Source organism: Larimichthys crocea, chromosome I, assembly GCF_000972845.2.
Source record: "Larimichthys crocea isolate SSNF chromosome I, L_crocea_2.0, whole genome shotgun sequence".
NCBI classification, from domain to species: domain Eukaryota; kingdom Metazoa; phylum Chordata; class Actinopteri; family Sciaenidae; genus Larimichthys; species Larimichthys crocea.
In genome coordinates, this window is record NC_040011.1 from 25,476,421 (window position 1) to 25,495,634 (window position 19,214).

General features: G+C 39.3%; 3 protein-coding genes across 6 annotated transcripts; 1 reads left to right on the plus strand and 2 right to left on the minus strand.

Annotated features, from left to right (window-relative positions):
- Positions 1–61: 61 nt before the first annotated feature.
- On the minus strand, positions 62–9,831 carry btk (Bruton agammaglobulinemia tyrosine kinase). 3 transcript variants are annotated; one of them, XM_010738974.3, is made up of 18 exons: positions 9,681–9,831; positions 6,166–6,324; positions 5,935–6,039; positions 5,264–5,345; positions 4,864–4,989; positions 4,720–4,769; positions 4,444–4,631; positions 3,947–4,009; positions 3,753–3,807; positions 3,551–3,630; positions 3,075–3,202; positions 2,819–2,890; positions 2,202–2,373; positions 1,759–1,978; positions 1,545–1,609; positions 967–1,085; positions 639–796; positions 62–536 (listed from the first exon to the last, which is right to left on the minus strand). In XM_010738974.3, the coding sequence occupies exons 2-18, from the start codon at positions 6,304–6,306 to the stop codon at positions 465–467; spliced, it is 1,896 nt and encodes a 631-aa protein (XP_010737276.1). In that variant the 5' UTR covers positions 6,307–6,324; positions 9,681–9,831; the 3' UTR covers positions 62–464. The 3 variants fall into 3 exon arrangements, with proteins under 3 accessions (XP_010737276.1, XP_010737274.1, XP_010737275.1); XM_010738972.3 differs by having other exon boundaries at positions 4,720–4,784; XM_010738973.3 differs by lacking the exon at positions 9,681–9,831 and adding an exon at positions 7,754–7,914 and having other exon boundaries at positions 4,720–4,784.
- Positions 9,832–10,174: 343 nt separating this feature from the next.
- On the plus strand, positions 10,175–12,837 carry rpl36a (ribosomal protein L36A). Of its 2 annotated transcripts, none has more exons than XM_027279097.1 (5): positions 10,175–10,286; positions 10,971–11,076; positions 11,173–11,240; positions 11,335–11,457; positions 12,757–12,837. In XM_027279097.1, the coding sequence occupies exons 1-5, from the start codon at positions 10,284–10,286 to the stop codon at positions 12,775–12,777; spliced, it is 321 nt and encodes a 106-aa protein (XP_027134898.1). In that variant the 5' UTR covers positions 10,175–10,283; the 3' UTR covers positions 12,778–12,837. The 2 variants fall into 2 exon arrangements, with proteins under 2 accessions (XP_027134898.1, XP_027134902.1); XM_027279101.1 differs by lacking the exon at positions 10,175–10,286 and adding an exon at positions 10,382–10,406.
- Positions 12,838–13,060: 223 nt separating this feature from the next.
- gla (galactosidase, alpha) lies at positions 13,061–17,857 on the minus strand. Its single transcript, XM_019272014.2, has 7 exons — positions 17,570–17,857; positions 15,952–16,126; positions 14,976–15,150; positions 14,641–14,732; positions 14,152–14,313; positions 13,668–13,865; positions 13,061–13,449 (listed from the first exon to the last, which is right to left on the minus strand). Exons 1-7 carry the CDS (start codon positions 17,728–17,730, stop codon positions 13,117–13,119), a joined length of 1,296 nt encoding a protein of 431 aa, XP_019127559.1. The 5' UTR covers positions 17,731–17,857; the 3' UTR covers positions 13,061–13,116.
- Positions 17,858–19,214: the final 1,357 nt, after the last annotated feature.

The window sequence follows — 19,214 nt, forward strand, 5'->3', positions numbered from 1 at the left end:
TCCTAAAACAAAACGATATTGATGATTATTATTCATAAATCATTTTCACATGATGGTTCAGTCACTTCAAAGCCTGGCATACTTGGCTTTTATTTGTGCAATACACATGTTCTCACAAAGCTTGTTTCCACATGCAAAGGTGTCTACTTTTCACAATGATTTCACCTTGTACAATGCACAGAATACAATAAAGACAGATACAATATTTCTTTAATCCAATAACTTTCAATAAAATATACACATTATAAATGCTAGGACTGTATTTTCTGATAATGTGATAGGAAGGCTGTTCTAATGAATGATTTATAGTGACATTCACATTATACATATTCACATTACAGAGGACCTCGGTGTGGCTATGCAGTCCCACGTTCAAGCTGTTGTAATGATTCCCATGGACGCAGAGATGTTGCTCTGTGAGGATTAGAGTGAACTGTTTCCGCTGGTGTTGATTCTTCTGAGGTCTACTGGAGCTCGTACAGCAAATCCTGAACAATCAGTGACAGCTCCTCAAAGGTGGGTCTCTCATCGGCTTTCTGAAAGCAAAGAGAAGGAATTGGAAAATGTGCATAACATCATCAACCTGTACAAAGTCACTTGCATTACCTACTGCTCAGGCCAATTCAAAATCCACTTACATCAAGCCAGCAGCTTGTCATAATGCTGTACACCCTTTCATTGGCCAGCTGGGGGCGGAAGAGGCGCAGGCCCCTGGACACCTGCTCCACTATTTCCGTGTTGTTAAGGCGCTCATAAGGAAGCCGACCCAAAGTGTACACCTCCCACATAAGAACGCCTATGTATTTAGAGAAATAGTTCATGCAGTGAAAAATACTAATGGTGCTTTAGTACAGATGTGAATTCATATTTGGTGAATACATCTAAGCAAAGCTTACATTTACAGCTGAGCAGAAATGTAGTAGGGACAGTTGAAACTGAAAAACATACTTTGTGTGTGTTACTCACCATATGCCCATATGTCTGATTTGCTGCTGAATTTGCAGTAGAGGAGGACCTCAGGAGGTGACCAGCGAACAGGAAACTTGGAACCTGCTGAGCTTGTGTACTCATCATCTAAGACATACCTATGGCAGTGGTGGAAGATGCAGATTCTTTACTTAAAATGTAAAAGTAAAAGTAGCACAATGTAAGAATGCTCTGCTAGATTACTACTGCTATACAATAGCTAAAGAGAAGTACAGAAGTAATGTCTCTCATTGTGAACAAAAATCCCCCTGCGAGTGTTAAATTCTGACATTGGATAATTATTACTTTTTATTCGTAGGTAGAATTTTAGTGTTGTAGTTGGTGGATGATGGTGCTAATTTTTACTACTTTATATGCTGATTCAAGTTGATATTAATATACAAAGTAACTTGAAAAAAATAAATTTCTCTCAAAATTGAACCAGGTCAAAGTATAAACTGGCATAAAATAAAACTGTACTTAACTACAGTACAGCAGGAAATGTACTGAGTTACTTTATAACTACCTCGGCGTCAATGTGCCTCTATGTGTCCTTTAATTCATGTGAAGTATTTTACCTTGATAGTCCAAAGTCAGTCACTTTGACAGTGCCATTACCATCCACTAAACAGTTCCTGGCCGCCTGAGGACAAAGCAAACAACACTCTTGATCTTAGTTTAATAATCAACACAATAATCCCCGTATCTCTTAATATAACGTGATACAATGATCTAGGAATGTACTGGGATACGTATGTGTTACACATGCTACAGTACATCTGTGTCTCTCACCAGGTCTCTGTGGATGTACTGCTTCGACTCAAGGTAGGCCATGCCCTCAGAGACGTCTTTACACATCTCTAGGAGCTGGACAGTTGTCGGATGCTGCTTCAGGCCCTCCCTGAGGTATGTCAGCAGGCAGCCATTGGAAAGGAACTCAGTCACTATATAAATGGGTCTTTGTTTGGTGCACACGCCGTACAGCTGGACGAGGTTCTCGTGGCGAAGCTTCCTGGTTTGAGTAAAACGAGAAGGAAGTTATGAGTTGGTTTTCCGCAGCGAAGTTATAGAAACCACACTTCCCATTATAGCTTTATAGCTATAATAATATAGATTTATTATTTATTAATAATTAATAATTGCACACAAAGCCATCATTGTCATTTCAAAAGCTGTCATTTCAGATGTAGAAGCCAAAAGTGTCATCTCAGTCCAAATTCAGTAGTTTTGCTTACATCATGATTTTGGCTTCTTCTATGAAGTCGTCTTCAGACATGGAGCCCTCTTTAATCATCTTAATGGCAACATCATGCTGGCCCTGCCACTTTCCGTACTTCACCACTCCAAACTGACCAGTGCCCAGCTCCTTGATGAAGGTGAGACAACGGGGGTCAATCTCCCACACACCTGGAACAAACAAGAGAATGAAGAAGCACTATTATACTGCTGCATCCACATTAGAGGAGAAGTTTTTAACCTTTTGGGGGAGGGGATTCACGTTTTTTTTTACTTTCTTACCAAGAGTTAAATGTGACTGATACCACTTACACTATGTGCATATGAAAATATGGCCAGAAGCAGCTTAGCTTAGGATAAAGAGTAGAAACAGGGAAACAGCTAGTCTAACTCTGTCCAAATGTAACAAAATCTGCACCACCTAAAGTTCAGTTAGATGATTCCCCTTGCTATTATTTTTCTGTGCTAACTGACTGCAGGCTCCAGCTTCATACTTAATAATGAGACATCATCTTTCTCCAGAGGTTAATCTACAGACTTTTTTATTACCAAGAGAATATATTCACAAAACAAGAGAGCAGTTGTTCAAGCCATAGAGATATAGGCGTACTCTTACCATAGCCAAGTCCTGCTGTTGATGGAGGTCTTGTACGGTTGGACACGATGTATTTCAGTCGGCTAACCATACCTAGTGAGATAACAAAAGTGCATTAATACCTGTGTAGACTTTGTCTCCTTTTTTGATATCCTGTTTGCGTGCCTATATTTGGTTGAGGCATTTGAAACATTTCCTTTTTCCTGCTTCCTTATTGTGTCATAAACACCAGAAAATTCAGATCTGCTTTATGAGATATCCATACATTCACATTAACCTGCTGCATTGTGCTGATGGTAGTTGATGAGCTCTGGGATGGTGCTGAAATTATGTTTCTCTGCCAGATAAAACTGGCCCTGTGAGGTGGTGCAGATGTTATAATGTCTGCAGCTTCCACTAGTTTCCCTGTGGAGACAATAGGAAGAGTAACTTCAAATGAATTTAGTCAACAGGTTTTCATCAAGACAGGAATCTGTCACGTATGCATGAGCAGGCAATACAATCTCTTCTTAGTTATCCATAATACAGTACAGTCTTAGAGCCCTGTAATGAAAATGTTCTGCTGGTAGATTAGTCCAGATTTTGCATAAATAATTTGCATCTCTCTCCCTCTGTGGCCCACTGTTTCCGCTTTCATTGCAAACAGTTCTTCTTTTGATACGTCCACAGGTTCACACATGACTGGAGCCAGTGGAGGAAAATAGTGCACCAGGCAGCAGTGTTTAACTGTTTAACACTACTTAGCTTACTCACCCTCCACCCTTGCTGAACAAAGACACAGTGTATTTCCCAGCCTTGCTTGAGTCCCGTACCAAGAAACCACCATCTTTGTTCTGGAAAACATTACACAAGCGTATGTTTCATATTTTCAAATTAAATTCAACTAATATGTAGGCGCACAAACATGTCAAAGCTGTTTTGTAACTATGTGGATTGTGTCACTCATTGAGTTTACCTCAGTCTTTAACAGCTTTTCTGCCTGGCTACGATTCATATTCTTGCAATACCAGCTGTGAAAATAAATGTGAATATATATTTTCTTGAATATTGTTTTTGCAAATAAAAATACACTCATGTATAGATGAGGAACTTTACCAAGCATGAATCTGCTAACATAAAAACTGTAATAAGAATAGTACCCATACTTACTCAAATCTTTCTAGCCCATTTTCTGCTTCTACAACATAATTACTAGGTATGTATCCTTCCTTTCTGCAAAAAAAATACATTGTGTTTATTAATAATGTCTCCATGGATACACACAAATGAACAAATGTAATCTTGGCTTGACACTGAAGTGTTCACCAACACCAGTAGCATACTTAAAAGAAGACATGTACGTAATACATTCTTGCTCCTCTCTATATGCATTTTTAATTTATTCAAATTACAGATGGCCATTATGGTATTTCATTTATTTATTTTTTACTGATCATGTTATACAATATTCTTATTTTCTTTCTTTCTTTCTTTCTTTCTTTCTTTCTTTCTTTCTTTCTTTTCTTTCTATTTATGTGGCACAAGGGATATTCATTTGGTCAAATTCAGTAGAAACACATGTTATGAATGTTTTACATTTAAGAACCTTGCAATCAATTTCACTTTGGACAGCACTTTTTTTACTTGTATTCATTTTTTCTTCTCACCCATATTTGTCTTTGGCTCTCCACCAGTTTGCATCAGACATCTCCAGGATAGTGTATTCCTCATCTTTCCTCAGCTCCAGGTCTTGGGGTGTCATGGGTGTGTAAGTATACTCTGCTATGACAATCATGCCCACGGAGGGACCAGATGGCTCAGGAGGCTCTGGAGGTAAAGGACGACCAGGCTTCTCCTAAACAATGTGAGATCAGTGGATGTATTAATAAATAAATGACTGTTGGTGATCAGTGAATATTATTCCACAGGGACTGTGTGTATACCTCTGTTGGAGTAGGAGGAAGAGGTTTCCTGGACGGTCTTCGTCTAGATGCTTTAGATGTAAAGCCTATTAATGACATTATTTAATATATGAATGAAATAATTGATTGTTGCAGATTTCAAACCAAAGAGAATCACGTTCTCACCATTCTTATTATCCAGCACCTTACAACCCATGGCTTGTTTAACTTCCTGCTGGCAGCACAGCCACATCCCATCCATCCAGGAACAAGGATGGTACTTCTGCATGAGATCCTTGTTGAAGCGCACCACTACGCACGTACACAAGTAAGGACACACACACACACACACACACACACACACACACACACACAGACACATACATACATACACACACAGAACATTTACATTCAATCAACATTTGCATTTGCATATGTACCCAGCTATTCTGTGGAGCAGGCACTGAGAGATATGAAGATATGGTCTGATATTGCATATACTGTATGAGATATATTGTATGAGATACTGTGACTGATAAAACACATGAACAGAGATACATATGTAAATGTGTAGGTATATACTAACTTTCTTTCAGCTTCTTTATCCACTGAGCCCGAACGTCCTCCGTCTTTGCAAAGATGTACAGCGGCCCCTCATCGTAAATGATCTGCAGCAAAAATGAAAAAAGAAAATACCCAATACCTGTTTTTGTCAAAGATGTCTCTTATTTGAGGACATTGGGTGGTTTTCTATTCCTCGGGTTACTAGCTCAGAAAATATATATGATACCAGAATATACTGTGTGACAAAAGGAGACAGTGTGATCATATTCACTGTAGTTCAAGATAGAAACTCTCAAACGCTTTTAGTGCTGGCGGTTTTCTTTTTTGCCAAGTGCCAGACAGACACCTTTTCATGCTACCTTGCCGTGTAGCAAGGTAGCATGAAAAAGTTTGCAAAAGCCGACACCTGCACAGTCACTGAAAACCCCCAGTTTATTTGAGTGTGAGAGATGGTTTCACTTCTTAACAATGGACTTTCACATTATTAACTATTGGAGGATTGGTTAATATTTCTCTGCCATGGAGAAAACTTGGTCTCCTACATGAGGAGTTCATGGTTTTAGTCCTGATTTTATACAAGATAGTTACACATTACACATTGTTACAGCTTTGCCTGTAACCTCTATGACTGTCATGTGGTAGGCTCTGAAGAATCACTTTCTGTTAAACATGTAAATGAACAAAAGTCTTTACCTGGAATGCATACATGCGCTCTTGTGGTGCATTGGGCTCTGGCTGGACTGTCTCTACACACTTGATCTTTTCAAGATCAACTGACCCTCTCAAACCTTTTCGCTTCTGCTTAAAAGATGAGGAAACAGTCAGGTAACTTGTGTAATGTAGCTACGCAGTTCAGTTCAACATTAAACCGAGATAAATGTGATGCTGTTGCAATAAGTGATTTGTGCAATTCCATCCACGTACCCATTTGTCAGGATCAAAATCATAGTAGGCTATTTTTTCCTGGGTGAGCACAAACCATCTCTCCTTGTAGTTCAAAGGGGAGGTCTTCTTCTTTTGCTGGGATCGTTTAATGAAGATTTCTTCCAGTACGCTGTCTGACATGATTCAGTCAGGATTAATCTACGTGAGAACAAGGAATAATGAATACCTTCATATTGCATACACCTGGCTGTTTTCTTTCCTGCAGAACAACATTAAACATTTGCACCTCCACTCAAACAGTAATCACTTTGCCGAGAGCTGTGACTGACTCAGCATTACCACTCTGCTTAGCTTCGCAATATAAAGCAGGCTTTTGTGTTGTTGCATTTCACACAACTTTACACTTCCTTTAAACTTTACACTTCACAGAATTTAAGTTAATATCTACTCTTCAGTGCCCCTATATCACGTGAGAGTATAGATCTGGAAAGAGATGAAGAGACATGCAGCATGAGTGTGAGCATGTATCAGCGTGTGATTAGCTGTAGTTTGCATAAGCTCTGCTTTTACTGCCAGAAACATCCTCTGTTTCCAAACCCCAGCTACCCCCTCGCATGTACATGTATTTCCCTCATTGTATCCTTGTCAGCAACACACTAGGTCAATGACCCAACTGCTTTTGGGCACTGGGAAACTGTAAGGAGATTGTGGACAAGTGCATCCACCAAATCTTGGCTCCGCTATGTCGTCCTAATGCGATGGTTTGGCATTGTTCCCTCATTTCTCTTCTTATTGCTTGATATGAAAAAAAGTATCGGATAAAACACAATCAATTGCACCCAAACATTTCTGACAATTGTATTTCAATGTATTAGATGTCTTTCACACATCTAAATTTATGTGATATTAAAAACACACAAATGCACGTACATTTTGTATGCTAATTTTATAACCCAGAAACCTGGTTATTAATACAGCAACCCAGTTCATGTAACACAGTAAAATATGTGTACTTATTTCTTTGGTGCTTACAAAAAGTAAGACACATACATGAAATTAGTTTACTGGTAGAGTTAGGTAGGTAAATAAAAAAAGGTTATGGAAGTTTATTGTCTCAATGTGTCTCTCAGTGTCTTTTCAGCATCTGCAAAGCACTAGTGTTGAACTAAAACTCCAAAATTAGACTAGGTCAAAGTTGATACCATAGTGAGATTAGAGTGTAGTGAGGCAAAGAACCCTAACCCTAGCCCATTAGCATCTTTTGAGGGATGAGGGTCATGTAATATCAACTCATCCTAAAACAGCATCTAATATCTTCTAAGATATGGAACATAACTCATTATATATGGTAAATGATTGTTTCATTCAGAATTAAAATGCAGTATAAGAAGAAAATCACCACAAATGCTGTAAAAAAAGGTGAACAATTCCACCAGTGACGGGTCAATGTGTAGACTTAGCACTTACTATGAAACAAGCAGAGCTAAAATTTAAATTAAAGCCACCTCTTTAACCAAAAAGCACGTATTATTTTCAAATGCAAAAAAGGTAAACTATCACTATCTCTCAAAGGTATGAAATCACAGCGATGTAAGTGAAACATGGACTTTCAGATGTTTAGACTCACCCTCGTCACACAGCTGAATACTCATTGCTTGTTCGTCTTTGTCAGATGTGTTTGCACTTCAGCTCAGCCTATTTTCAGCTTGTGAGCACTTCCTTCTATCATCTGAACTGTAACGCTACCAGAAGCTTCTCTCACTCAATGCTAACCAGGAGCGAGACATTTCTTCACTCTACACTGACTATACGTATTGGTTTTGTTTGTGCCGTCATGAACAGACAGTATTGTTCCCTTTTCTGTGAAACATTGTTTATTCATTCCTCATTTGTCACCGCCTAATGTTTTCTCACATCACTAACATGAGGAGAGGTCAACAACCTCTGTAGATAAAAAACTGATGTGCCCCCCCCCCCACGCCCTCTCAGCAATTAGAACCGGTCGACCGAAACTGTGCATCTGTATTTCACTGTATGATGGCTACCAAAAGGAGATTTTTGTGTGTCTCTCTTTTTGAAGGGAGTTGACTCACTGTGGCTGACACAGACAAACTCATAGGGAAGTTGCATCAGTGCTGTACTGCAACATAAAGAAAGAAGAAACCCAGCGGCCCTGCAGCACTTTAACCTGAAATATATATCTCTCTCCTAAATGAAGTTGTCTTTTTTTTTATTATCAGTATTTAAAATGTTAGTTACTGATGTGTGATGTATGCTAGGAAATACACCACAGTTAGATTCTGCAGAATTCTCCTATGTTTCTGCACAGCACAACAACACCCTGACAGTTTTTTTTTTCTCACTTTCTAATGCGCAGTCTCTTGCATGTTCTTGGGTTGTGAGAAAGAAATACATTTATAACTGTACACATATCAACTTTTCAGAAAACCAAAAGCCAACAGTGGCCATAAGTTCATCCTTAAAATAACCATTTTAATCTCAAAGAATCAACTAATCGGAAGATAACATAGATTTGAATATATTTAAACCATTTCTGTCATTGCTGTCAGAGTGCAACTGATCTTTATAACCTGTGAAAATCACCAGCTATGTCACCAACTCAAGGCATGTGAGGTAATGCAACATGTTTTAAAATGAAAAGGCCTTAATAAAATAAGTTTGAACATGTGTATTAGGCCAGAATGCAAGTATTTATTTTGTAGGTTGATGCTTGATTAGTATGACACAGCAACTATAACCATATTATTAAAGACTCGGTCTAACAGGAACCTGTGATGATGCTCTCTTTCCTGATGTTTCCTGACAGATAAGTGGTATATGCGAGAAAGTGTGTGTGTGTGTGTGTGTGTGTGTGTGTGTGTGTGTGTGTGAGAGAGAGAGAGAGAGAGAGAGAGAGAGAGAGAGAGAGAGAAAGAAGGTCAGAAAAAAAAACAAGGTTGACAAGTATGTTTAGTACAAGACAGAAGGGTTAAATCTAACCACAAATAATTGATCCACACACATGCTAAGATACCACATCAGTTTTACATTGTGGTGTTCTGTGGAGGCCAATTTTAGTAATACATAAGTGGGAATTAGCTTTTTCTGTGTGTGAAATGTCTTTAATTGTGACGTGTTAAAGCGCTCTACAGCAATTCACAGGCTACAAACTGTGTCATGTGTAGATGATAAAGATAACCACAAGAAACTAACTGATTATAACGCCACCACACATCTAAACCACGTTAGTGCTGCAAGAAATGTTTATAAAACATGCAACAAGTACAGCAGAATACACATACTCCATCAGTGTCAACCAAACATTCACAAACAAGACTAGCATTGCATTGGAGTAAGTACAGGATTTTAGGATTTGCATACAAACTGAATGTTACAGGGTTTCGGTTGTTGCACGAATCTACATATCATGCATACTTATTACTACTTTTGTCCACGTAAGAAATGCATTAATTTAGCGGCTTTCTGTCATTTGAACAAATGACTAAAAATACATCTTGAACCTCACAGCTTACATGAAAAGATCTTTCACTTACCCAGGCACCAAAAAAAGTCAAGCATCAGACAGATAACTATAGATGCTGTGGCTTGAAGCGGTGGCATGAACCTTTGGCTTAGTTGCTTGCCTTCCATAAAATGTGTGTGTTAGTCTGTGATGCAAGAAACTTAAACCCACCCACAGAGAGGAATCGACTAGGCTTACTTCCCCTTTTTCTTCCTGCTCATTTTCATATCAGCCCTCTGGACAGTTTTGGTGATAACTGGAAGTGGACTAAACATTAACGCAGGACCATATTTGTGTAGGTTGTTGCATGTAGTTAAACTCTTAAACTTTTATTACAGGGGATTTTTTAAATTTTATTATTATTACCATTCGATTTAAATAGGCTATAACATGCATAAGAGATGAACAAACTTTAGACTGATGTAGGTACTATATAATCTGCTAAGTGTGTAGACTTTACTCCCTGAATTAACTTCAATTCAACATGTTTAATATTTGTTTGTTTGTATGTTTGTCCTCCTGCAGTATCCCGCCGCTAGGGGGCAGCCTGTGCAGCCTGATCACCGCTCGCAGCTACATTAGAGACTCCTTCCGGTCTCTACCTTCCTCTTTTCCTCTGCATCGGGTCGCAGCCATGGTATGAAATTATTACACGGATACATTTTACAGAATCTAACTCAATCTGGCTTATTAAAGAGTCATTATTACGCCTAGTTAACTCTGATATGTCGACAGTGTTTTGACACACACAACGATGGTAGTATTATCCACCTTGTGCACATTTTACTCTTGTTTTTAAAAAAAATGCTTGATGGTGTTGGTGAGGCGTACTCACACACGAGCCGGCCTTTCTTTTTAAAGGAGGTTTTAGAGTTGACTGTCAGTCAGAGCAGCTGTAGGCACACACCAACCTGTAGACTGTATTAAATTGTTGCATGTACACATGTTTACACACACACTTACATACATCACTTAACTAGCGACGGTGCTAACATGTTAGCTCGGCCTGTGCTCTGACCGGGGCCATGACGATGAAATGCTGATAAATACGAGCTAAATACTAACACTGGCGGGAAGTTATATAAAATGTGTCTACGTGTCAGGTTATGGACTCAGTTTGAATGTTTTTTTAATTGTGTCCTCCATGTCTGCACAACTAGTGTGCCGCCTTGACGTCAATGACTAGCTGTAGTTGCTAAGACCTACAGACATTGGCATTTTAATTTAATTCATCCTCTAAATCATGAGGGATTAAACCTAGAATATTTAAAATATATCCTTTAAGGTGTGTCACGTGTTAAAATTATCTTTTGTTGTCCAGGTGAACGTCCCGAAGACCCGCAGGACTTACTGCAAAAAGTGCAAGAAGCACCAACCCCACAAAGTTACCCAGTACAAGAAGGGAAAGGATTCCCTCTATGCACAGGGTAAATAATGTCACATCTGTGTATGTGTGTGTGTGTGTGTGTGTGTGAGATGAGCTTATCATGAAACAAAGCTGAACTTCATGTAATGTCCTGCAGGTAAGAGGAGATACGACAGAAAGCAGAGCGGGTATGGTGGTCAGACGAAGCCCATTTTCCGAAAGAAGGTACGAGCAGCTTTCCCGTGAAAAATGTCATGTCAAGGATTGTGTAAGGTTTATGGTGAGAGAAATCAGACTTAACGATATGCCGTCTTTGCAGGCTAAGACCACAAAGAAGATTGTGTTGAGGCTTGAGTGCGTGGAGCCCAACTGCAGATCCAAGAGAATGCTGGCCATCAAAAGATGCAAGCACTTCGAGTTGGGTGGTGACAAGAAGAGAAAGGTAGGAGTCATTGAAGAATGTCATTTAGTGATCTGCAAGTTGTACAGTTTGTGCAGTGACCCCTCGCAAAACTGAATCCTGAATCATCTGGGGGGAGTAGAGTATGAACTGAATTCAAGGTTGCTTCGCTTAAAGTCATTACAGTCAACAGCGATTAATTGGGTACCAATCCAGTCCGCAGAGTTTACTTAAACGTTATCACAAATGTTTAATGATTTGAAACACTAAACTGATTAAGAACTGATATTGATATTCTTAAACCAGAATTTGGATTTTATTCACGACAATTTTCTGGATGTTAACCAGCGAGTGTAAAATTATTTGAGCAGTGTTTGACATGTGCACTGACAATAGTGGCTGTCATATTCTGAGACATCATACAGAGGAGGTATCAAATGTTGACTAATTGATTGTCAGTCATGATTCTTGTATTTAACCTAGTCAGAAAGTGTATCTAGACAGTGGTGTCTTTTCCACAAGGATCATTGTGATGAATTTGGCTGCATCAGACGGTGGTATACATCACACGAGGAGACCAAATACAGCAAAATAACTAAACGTGAACAGTGAAATGAAATCCACTATTGGAAATCCTAAAATTGGGTCAGTTGCCCAACCTGCATGGATTAGTGGAATAGTATTGTGCCATTTGACATTGTCACTTTCATAACTATTGGTACAAACTCTTGGACTTGACGCCCCATTTGTCTGTCAATGTTTTAACCATCAATAAATGTTATTTAATTGGTGTAAAGGGTTTAATATAACTCCTTGACCATAAATGCTTCTGTATTGATGGTAGGGGAAGAGGTCAAGTAAAAACATGATCTTACAAAACTGGATTTTAATTCAGTGCAACTGATTCCTGCAGGACCTTAATACTAAAATACTAAAAACCAAGAACTATTGCTAAGCCCTTCTCATGAACTCAAGGAACTTGAATTTTTAGTTTATTTATGTGCAATTTCACAAGGATAAGCTCATGAGCTTGAGTTGGGTCCAATTTTATAAGAGGATGAACAGACAACTTGTACCATAGCATATTTGTGCGTTCATTTGTCTTCACCCAGTTAAATCAAATTAAGATGTTATACATACGACTTTGCTTTTGATGTGTTGTGAAGTCAACAAACCTGTTTAAACTGTTAAACCATCTTTTATTTGTATACAATAGAGAAAATCATCGTAGCATACAAATTATGTCTAGACGCATTGGGTGTGACTTATGAATCATTGACACATCAGTGTTCAACTCTTGAGCATCATTTTAATCAAAGTTTCTCATCTGTTCTCTTACAGGGCCAGGTCATCCAGTTCTAAACTGTGGCTCCGTCTTCTGGAGGACATTGTCACTATTTTCAATAAATGGATTAAAACAAACTGGAGTTTGGCCTGTCCTTCATCTGTGTCACGATACTTGTCAGGTGTGCAATATTCAAGCTTTGTCTTTCAAAGATCCAGTGTGTACTGCAGCAACATAACCACTGTTTCTGGTCAAATGAACCTCAGTGAAAGTATCTTTGTCGGAATACTTGCCATAATATCTGATAAAACAAGCAGTTGCCAGTCAGTTGCATACAAAAACAATTGTGTGCAAAAATTCTTTTTTTTTTTTTTTTTAAAACACCAATACCTGTTTGTTTTAAAATCACCTGAGCACTACAAACTGGTGTTGTGCTTGCGTTTGACTGACGTGTTCTTCCGGTGCAGCTTGGAAAGCCCCTTAAAGTCTTTGCTGACGGGAGTGACAGTCAGCAGAGCGGTGCCTGAAGGGTTGACGGATAAAACAATTTTGCTCTGCTGAGTCTGAACACCCATTTCCTTATACTGAGGCAGGATCTGTGTGACGTTACACTGAGGGTCACAGATCTTCCAGCCAGGAACTGCTCTGATGGCAAGACCTCTGGGACCACCAATCTCCTGTCTGTTCAGCACGGCGACGGCCAGTTGGTTCTTCGACAGAGGCCTCTCCCACACTTCAAAACTATCTACCTGTAGAACAAGTCATGTTTTATTCTTTGTGCAGTACTATTCCATACTTAAAATCGCTGTTAATACATTATCAATGTCATTAAGATGACTAGTCAAAGTCAGTGTCTACAAGACTTCTACCAAAGCATTTAATCTTTCTACAAAAACTCAATGTACTCTAAATGCTGACAGATGTCATTCCAGGAGTTGATCAGACATTTGTGTCACCTCTCACCCACCTTGGCAGTACGGTATCCCTGCTTGCCCAGAGGGTCCTGGCTGATGGCTATGATGAGTCTGTTCTGAAGCAGCTTCTTGGAGCGAGGACAAATGTCCCTCAGATCATTGGACATGAGCAGAGGGGCTGCCATGATGGCCCACAATGCCATCTGAGACTCCTGCTGGTCGTGACTCAGCCCAAAGTTCCCAATCACGAGCTAGAAAAATGGACCAGTGTCATTAATATGTAAATAGCAAGGCAAGTTAGGCTTATGGACAGCATGCAGTGCATCAAATGTTGAGAAATTTAAAGGAATAGTTTGACATTTGGGAAATTTCACCTTGCCAAGAGTAACCCTCAGAGTGATCTTCTACCATATTGTTCAGTGAGAAAAAAGGTTAATTCCCCAAAGTATCAGACTATTTCTTCAGGTGCCAGTGGACCTGCAGTTCATTAACAAACCACCACCATCTTCAAAATGTAGCAACTGGCAACTGATGTACCATATCGGGGTCGTTCCAGCCCCCAGGTCCAGCCGAGGGGACAATGATGTCTTGATGAGAAGCCGTCCAGTCAAAGATGGATTTAATAGAGCTCCATGAGTCGTACACGTCATCAAAGTTGCGCCAGTGGTTACACGTCTCACGGATGGCTGTATAGTTTGGCTGCAGGCACAGAAATACTCCTTTATGTCATATAACACTTGATGTATGGTGTCAAAGTGCAGCTGACGGTCATTAATAGGTATTCTTTATATCTATTTTTACTGTTTGGGTAGAGTCTTAGAACTTGAAGCGATATGTTGAAATTTAAAGTAGGGTTACAATTAACGTTTTCTCAATTAATAGAACAGTTGTTTTCTGGGGCATCCTCACATTGGGGGAAGCTGGAATCAGAGAATATTTAGCACTTGCTTAAAAAAAAATGACTAATTTGATTGATTAACTACTGCAGCTCTAAATTTAAGTAAAGACAAATTACTTCTCACTCACCTGCTGGAAAGGCCACTCATACAAAGGCCACTCACAGGAGTAAAGGATACTTCTTCCGGTTTTGTTCAGTGCTTTCGACATGCTCATGTAACCTTAACCAGAACAAAGTCACTAACTGTTAGATTAAACTCCAACAAAGTTCTGAGTGAGAGTAGAACTGAAAAATTACCAAGAACATTGATAAAGATGTGATTAGAAAGTTAACATATCACGTTCCCAAGTTTATTCATGTATACTATACATCAGTGGGCCTTATTAAGTAACATTTGCTTCAGGGTCTAGCTTGACATTTCATGTAGTATCTCCATGTTCCAATAATTGTAAATTTTGCTCACCATCTCCCAGCGATTTCCAGTCCATAAAGCAGCCATCAAACTTGAGCAGATCCACATCCCAATCCGCAAAAGTCTGAGCATCTGTCTCATAATAACCCAAGCTGCCAGGGTATCCAGCACATGTATTTTTCCCCACATCTGCATAGATACCCAGCTTCAGCCCTTTAGAATGGACCTTAAAACATAAAAAATGAATTCATTGATTTAGTTTAAAATGTACTGACTGCTGTTTTGATTTTGCCAAGTTGTGGATATGTACCAGTAGGTGGCGATGTTGCACAGGTAAAAGCTTGATGCCTCAGTTACAGGACACAGCTCTCTGCCTTAGTGGGCCTAAATATAATCTACCTGAGCCTGGTGAACATCACTTTTTGGGAATCAGCCTGTCATAGTGGTCTCAAACTCAAGAGAGCTTCTCCGCATTGTGACTGTAGCAAAGACGGTGAACGACAGCATACTCCTACATATAAGACAATATATGCCAGCGAATCACCCACGACTCCAGGGGGTTGAATTTCCACTGTTATGAAATCTGAGACCTGGGTTCCACATCTGGTCCTTTCCCCTTCATTATGTAAATAATTGCAGGTCGGCTGAGTTGGATGTATAATGAATATGTAATCTGACTGGGTAATCACTTTTTTACTTAACCAGGGGTTCCCAAACTTTGTATTTGTCAAGGTTTTCCAAACTTAAGACGCATTGCACCACAGATTCATTAACACATCTGTTGGAAAGTGTCTCAAATATGACACGGTTTACCATTATATAGCTGTGTACACTATCTATAATGCAGCCTAATAAAAATGAAAATAAATATACTACATGCTTTCATTGTGCTACTGAAACAGCCGAAGTTAAAGTATTTCTCACATTCTTAAGTCTATCTGAACCCCTCTCTCTTTGATGTCTATGGAGGAATTATGGCATTAATCCTATATTCACTCTCCATACCGCTTTTATACCTTCTACTCACATAGTCGGCCAGTTTTTTGATGCCTCCTGGGAATCTTTTGGGGTCTGCCTGAAGGCGGCCCTGGGCATCGCGCTGGTGGGAGGGCCAGCAGTCATCAATGCAGACGTATTCGTAACCGGCCTCTTTCCAACCCTCCTTCACCATCACATCTGCCATCTGCATGTACAGACGCTCACTGCCAGGGCAACAGGAGGACACAGGCGGGGCTCATATTATCAGTTAGATGCCAGTGTTCAATGTCATATGCAAGAGCAATACGGCAGACACAAATACATGCTATTTTCATAAAAAACAAATACCAGTTTTTCCTCTTGTTCAGGGCTTTCTGGGGACTGTTGTGCACAGGAAGTGAAGCATTTTATGTTCGTTACTAATCAGCAAATAGGTTCCTAAAATAAAAACTGGGAGCAGGAACTTACATCACATCTGAAGTGCTCTGCATTCATCAAAGAAAACACGCAGACTTGAGCAACTTGTAATTATAACTAAATCTGCAATCATTAGTCGGTTAATTGCTCGTCCATTTTAAGAAGGCTAATAAGAAAAGCAAGCCATGCCAAACATTTGCTAGCTCCGGCTTCTCAACATTTGATGATTTGCTGCTTTTCTTCCTCATACGATAATAAACTGCATATCTATCAGGAGGCGTCACTTTGAGCTCTGGAAATGGGTTATGTTTTTATGGGGTTTTTTGTGTATGTGTGTGCTTCTTGAATCACTTACTCCAGATTTACTGATGCAATCCTGATTGTAAAATTAGCATCTAATAATCATGAGAAAAAGTGGAATCAGAATCTGTCTGCTTAATATTTGCCCATACCAGCGTCTCAAATGAGACAAGGTTGCATTTGCTCATCATATATTATAATAAACTGAATATCTTTGGGTTTTAAGAAACAAAATGAGACTTTTGAAGCAGTCACCTTGGGTTTCAAGAAACATTTATGGCCATGTTTCACTGTTTATAATCAATCATAATCACTGGTTGCAGCCCTCCTAATTTGATGTGTTTCTCTTCTCTATCATTCTTCTCTTTTAAAATCCAATAATCTGTATGTTACCACATTACCCAACCGATCTCTCCCTCTGGAATGTGTGCAGGCCTGTATGTTCAGTTTACACAGCACATATTCGAATGACGTATGAAATAAAGATCTCATAATTACAAGATAGATGTCATAATTATAATATAATATGACCTAATAATTACACTGACCATTTTAAAGGTGACATTATTATTACACATGACAGCGATATGAGGTTGTGGTTATATGATAACACAAAATAAATCATGCTTACAAGGAAGTTTTGTTTGTTTTTCTTATTAATGCATCACTTCCTGGGTTGGATCCTGTTTATCCTGTTATTAGCAGGATCCCACTTGACTTATACAATATAAAATATCAAACATGTCATATATGTTGAATCACTTTTATGGGATTTAAGAAGAGACATTTAATAAATGAGATGTTTGAAGAAGAAGGAGGAGGAGTTTAAGTGTTTCTCATAGAGGACAATGAGTCACAGCAGGACTTAATGACTGCTTTCTTTGTGTGTTAGCTCACAAACATGTCAGATTGTGCCGGATCACCTGCCATCTGACAGCTCTATCTCTTACCTGATGCAGTTATCGGGATCCCTGTCACAGTCGGTATTACACATGAATCTCTCCCAGTGTAACCAGCCCATTGTGGGTTTCAGCGCCAGGCCATTGTCCAGCGCTTCAGCAGCGGGGCGGATTAAAGCGACGAGCGCGACGACAAACACAGCTCTGCACATGTTTCAACTCGACTCTTTTCGGACAGCAATGACAATAATAAAAACGAATGTTTTTTTTGTTGTTGATCTATTTCCTCATTCAAAAAACGCATTCAGCCCGCCCACTTGATGATTGAGGCAAATCTGGACCAATGATATCAAAATGCGTCTGCAGCTGTCCAATGACGTCTCGCTCAGAGTCTTTTACTACAAACTAGGAAGCGCTGAGGCTCAGGTGAGAAGTCAGCTGACATGGCATGACAGGGTCATAATCACGTGCACAAACGATAATAAATGTTAAATGTTAAATCCAGTGGTGGAGGAAGTATTTATTAGCATTTATTTGGAGTATATCTTTGCAGCAATAGGATACAGTTTTCATTCATATGTTTTCATTAGTGTATAATCGCCTGAGTATGAGAATCGTTGTGTTTTTGTTGCCTTAAAATGAGCCCTCTATGGGAGTGGGTCCTCTTCTATGGAGTCCACCATGCTGAAAGGTCATTTTTGTACAGTAGCCCAGAGCAGACAAACTAAACACTGAATACTAAATATGGCCTTTTGCTTTTTATGCGAATTTTGCAGCTAGAGTTTTTCCAACATGCTCGGAAGTTTAGGAGAATTTTCTCAACCCATGAAAGAACACTTAATGCTTCAGTTTCTTAGAAACATTCATATGTTTTTTTAGTTTGCAGGTTTACGATTGTTGTTCTCACTGTGGGTTTCTAGTCCACCAGTGGAGACTTTAGGAACTGCACCACTTTTATTGCAGCTTTTGTATGAATCAGTCAGGCTTATTAGTGATATAGGTAGATTTGAGACCTCTGGACAGTAGCTGGCGGATAAAAGCCTCAGAAGTCCTCTTATGCTATAGCATTTTTTCATGAGGACATTTAGGGTAAATTGAGGGAGTGAACCACCATCTTGTGTCTGAAATAAAATCAGGTTTTCATCTCTTCTCAGCTGTAAGAGAAAAACAAACAGATGGGTATCTATTTTTCTATCTATTTGTATCTGCTTTCCAACAGACACTAAAAATGAAAGAAAATAGCCCACTTTACCCAACTGTTCCCTGAGGAGCCTAGCTAATCAAAAATACCACACACGCTATCCGCAATAATGTAGGACTATGTACATATCGACGGTGCTGCAAGCTGTTTATTAGCTCCAGATCTAAGACAATATTTTGTCTGGTGCAGATGTTAAATTAATTACAGGATAGGATTCAATTCAGCTGTAAATGGACACCCTGCTACAGAACCAAATTAATCCTGGATGTTTTTTCCTTGTAAAAATTGCCAGAGAGATCTTTTCACACATGCAGAGAGAGTGATGGGTTTTGTGTTCATTTGCCATTTAAGGAGACAGCTGGCAGTTGTTTATTTGCTAATCAAATACTTGAGAGTTTGTACAGACGCAAAAAGAGTTGAAACTTTACAGAGATGACATCAGTGGACTGCCACAGTAAAACCTCCCTGTGATCATACTCCTGACTGCCTATCATT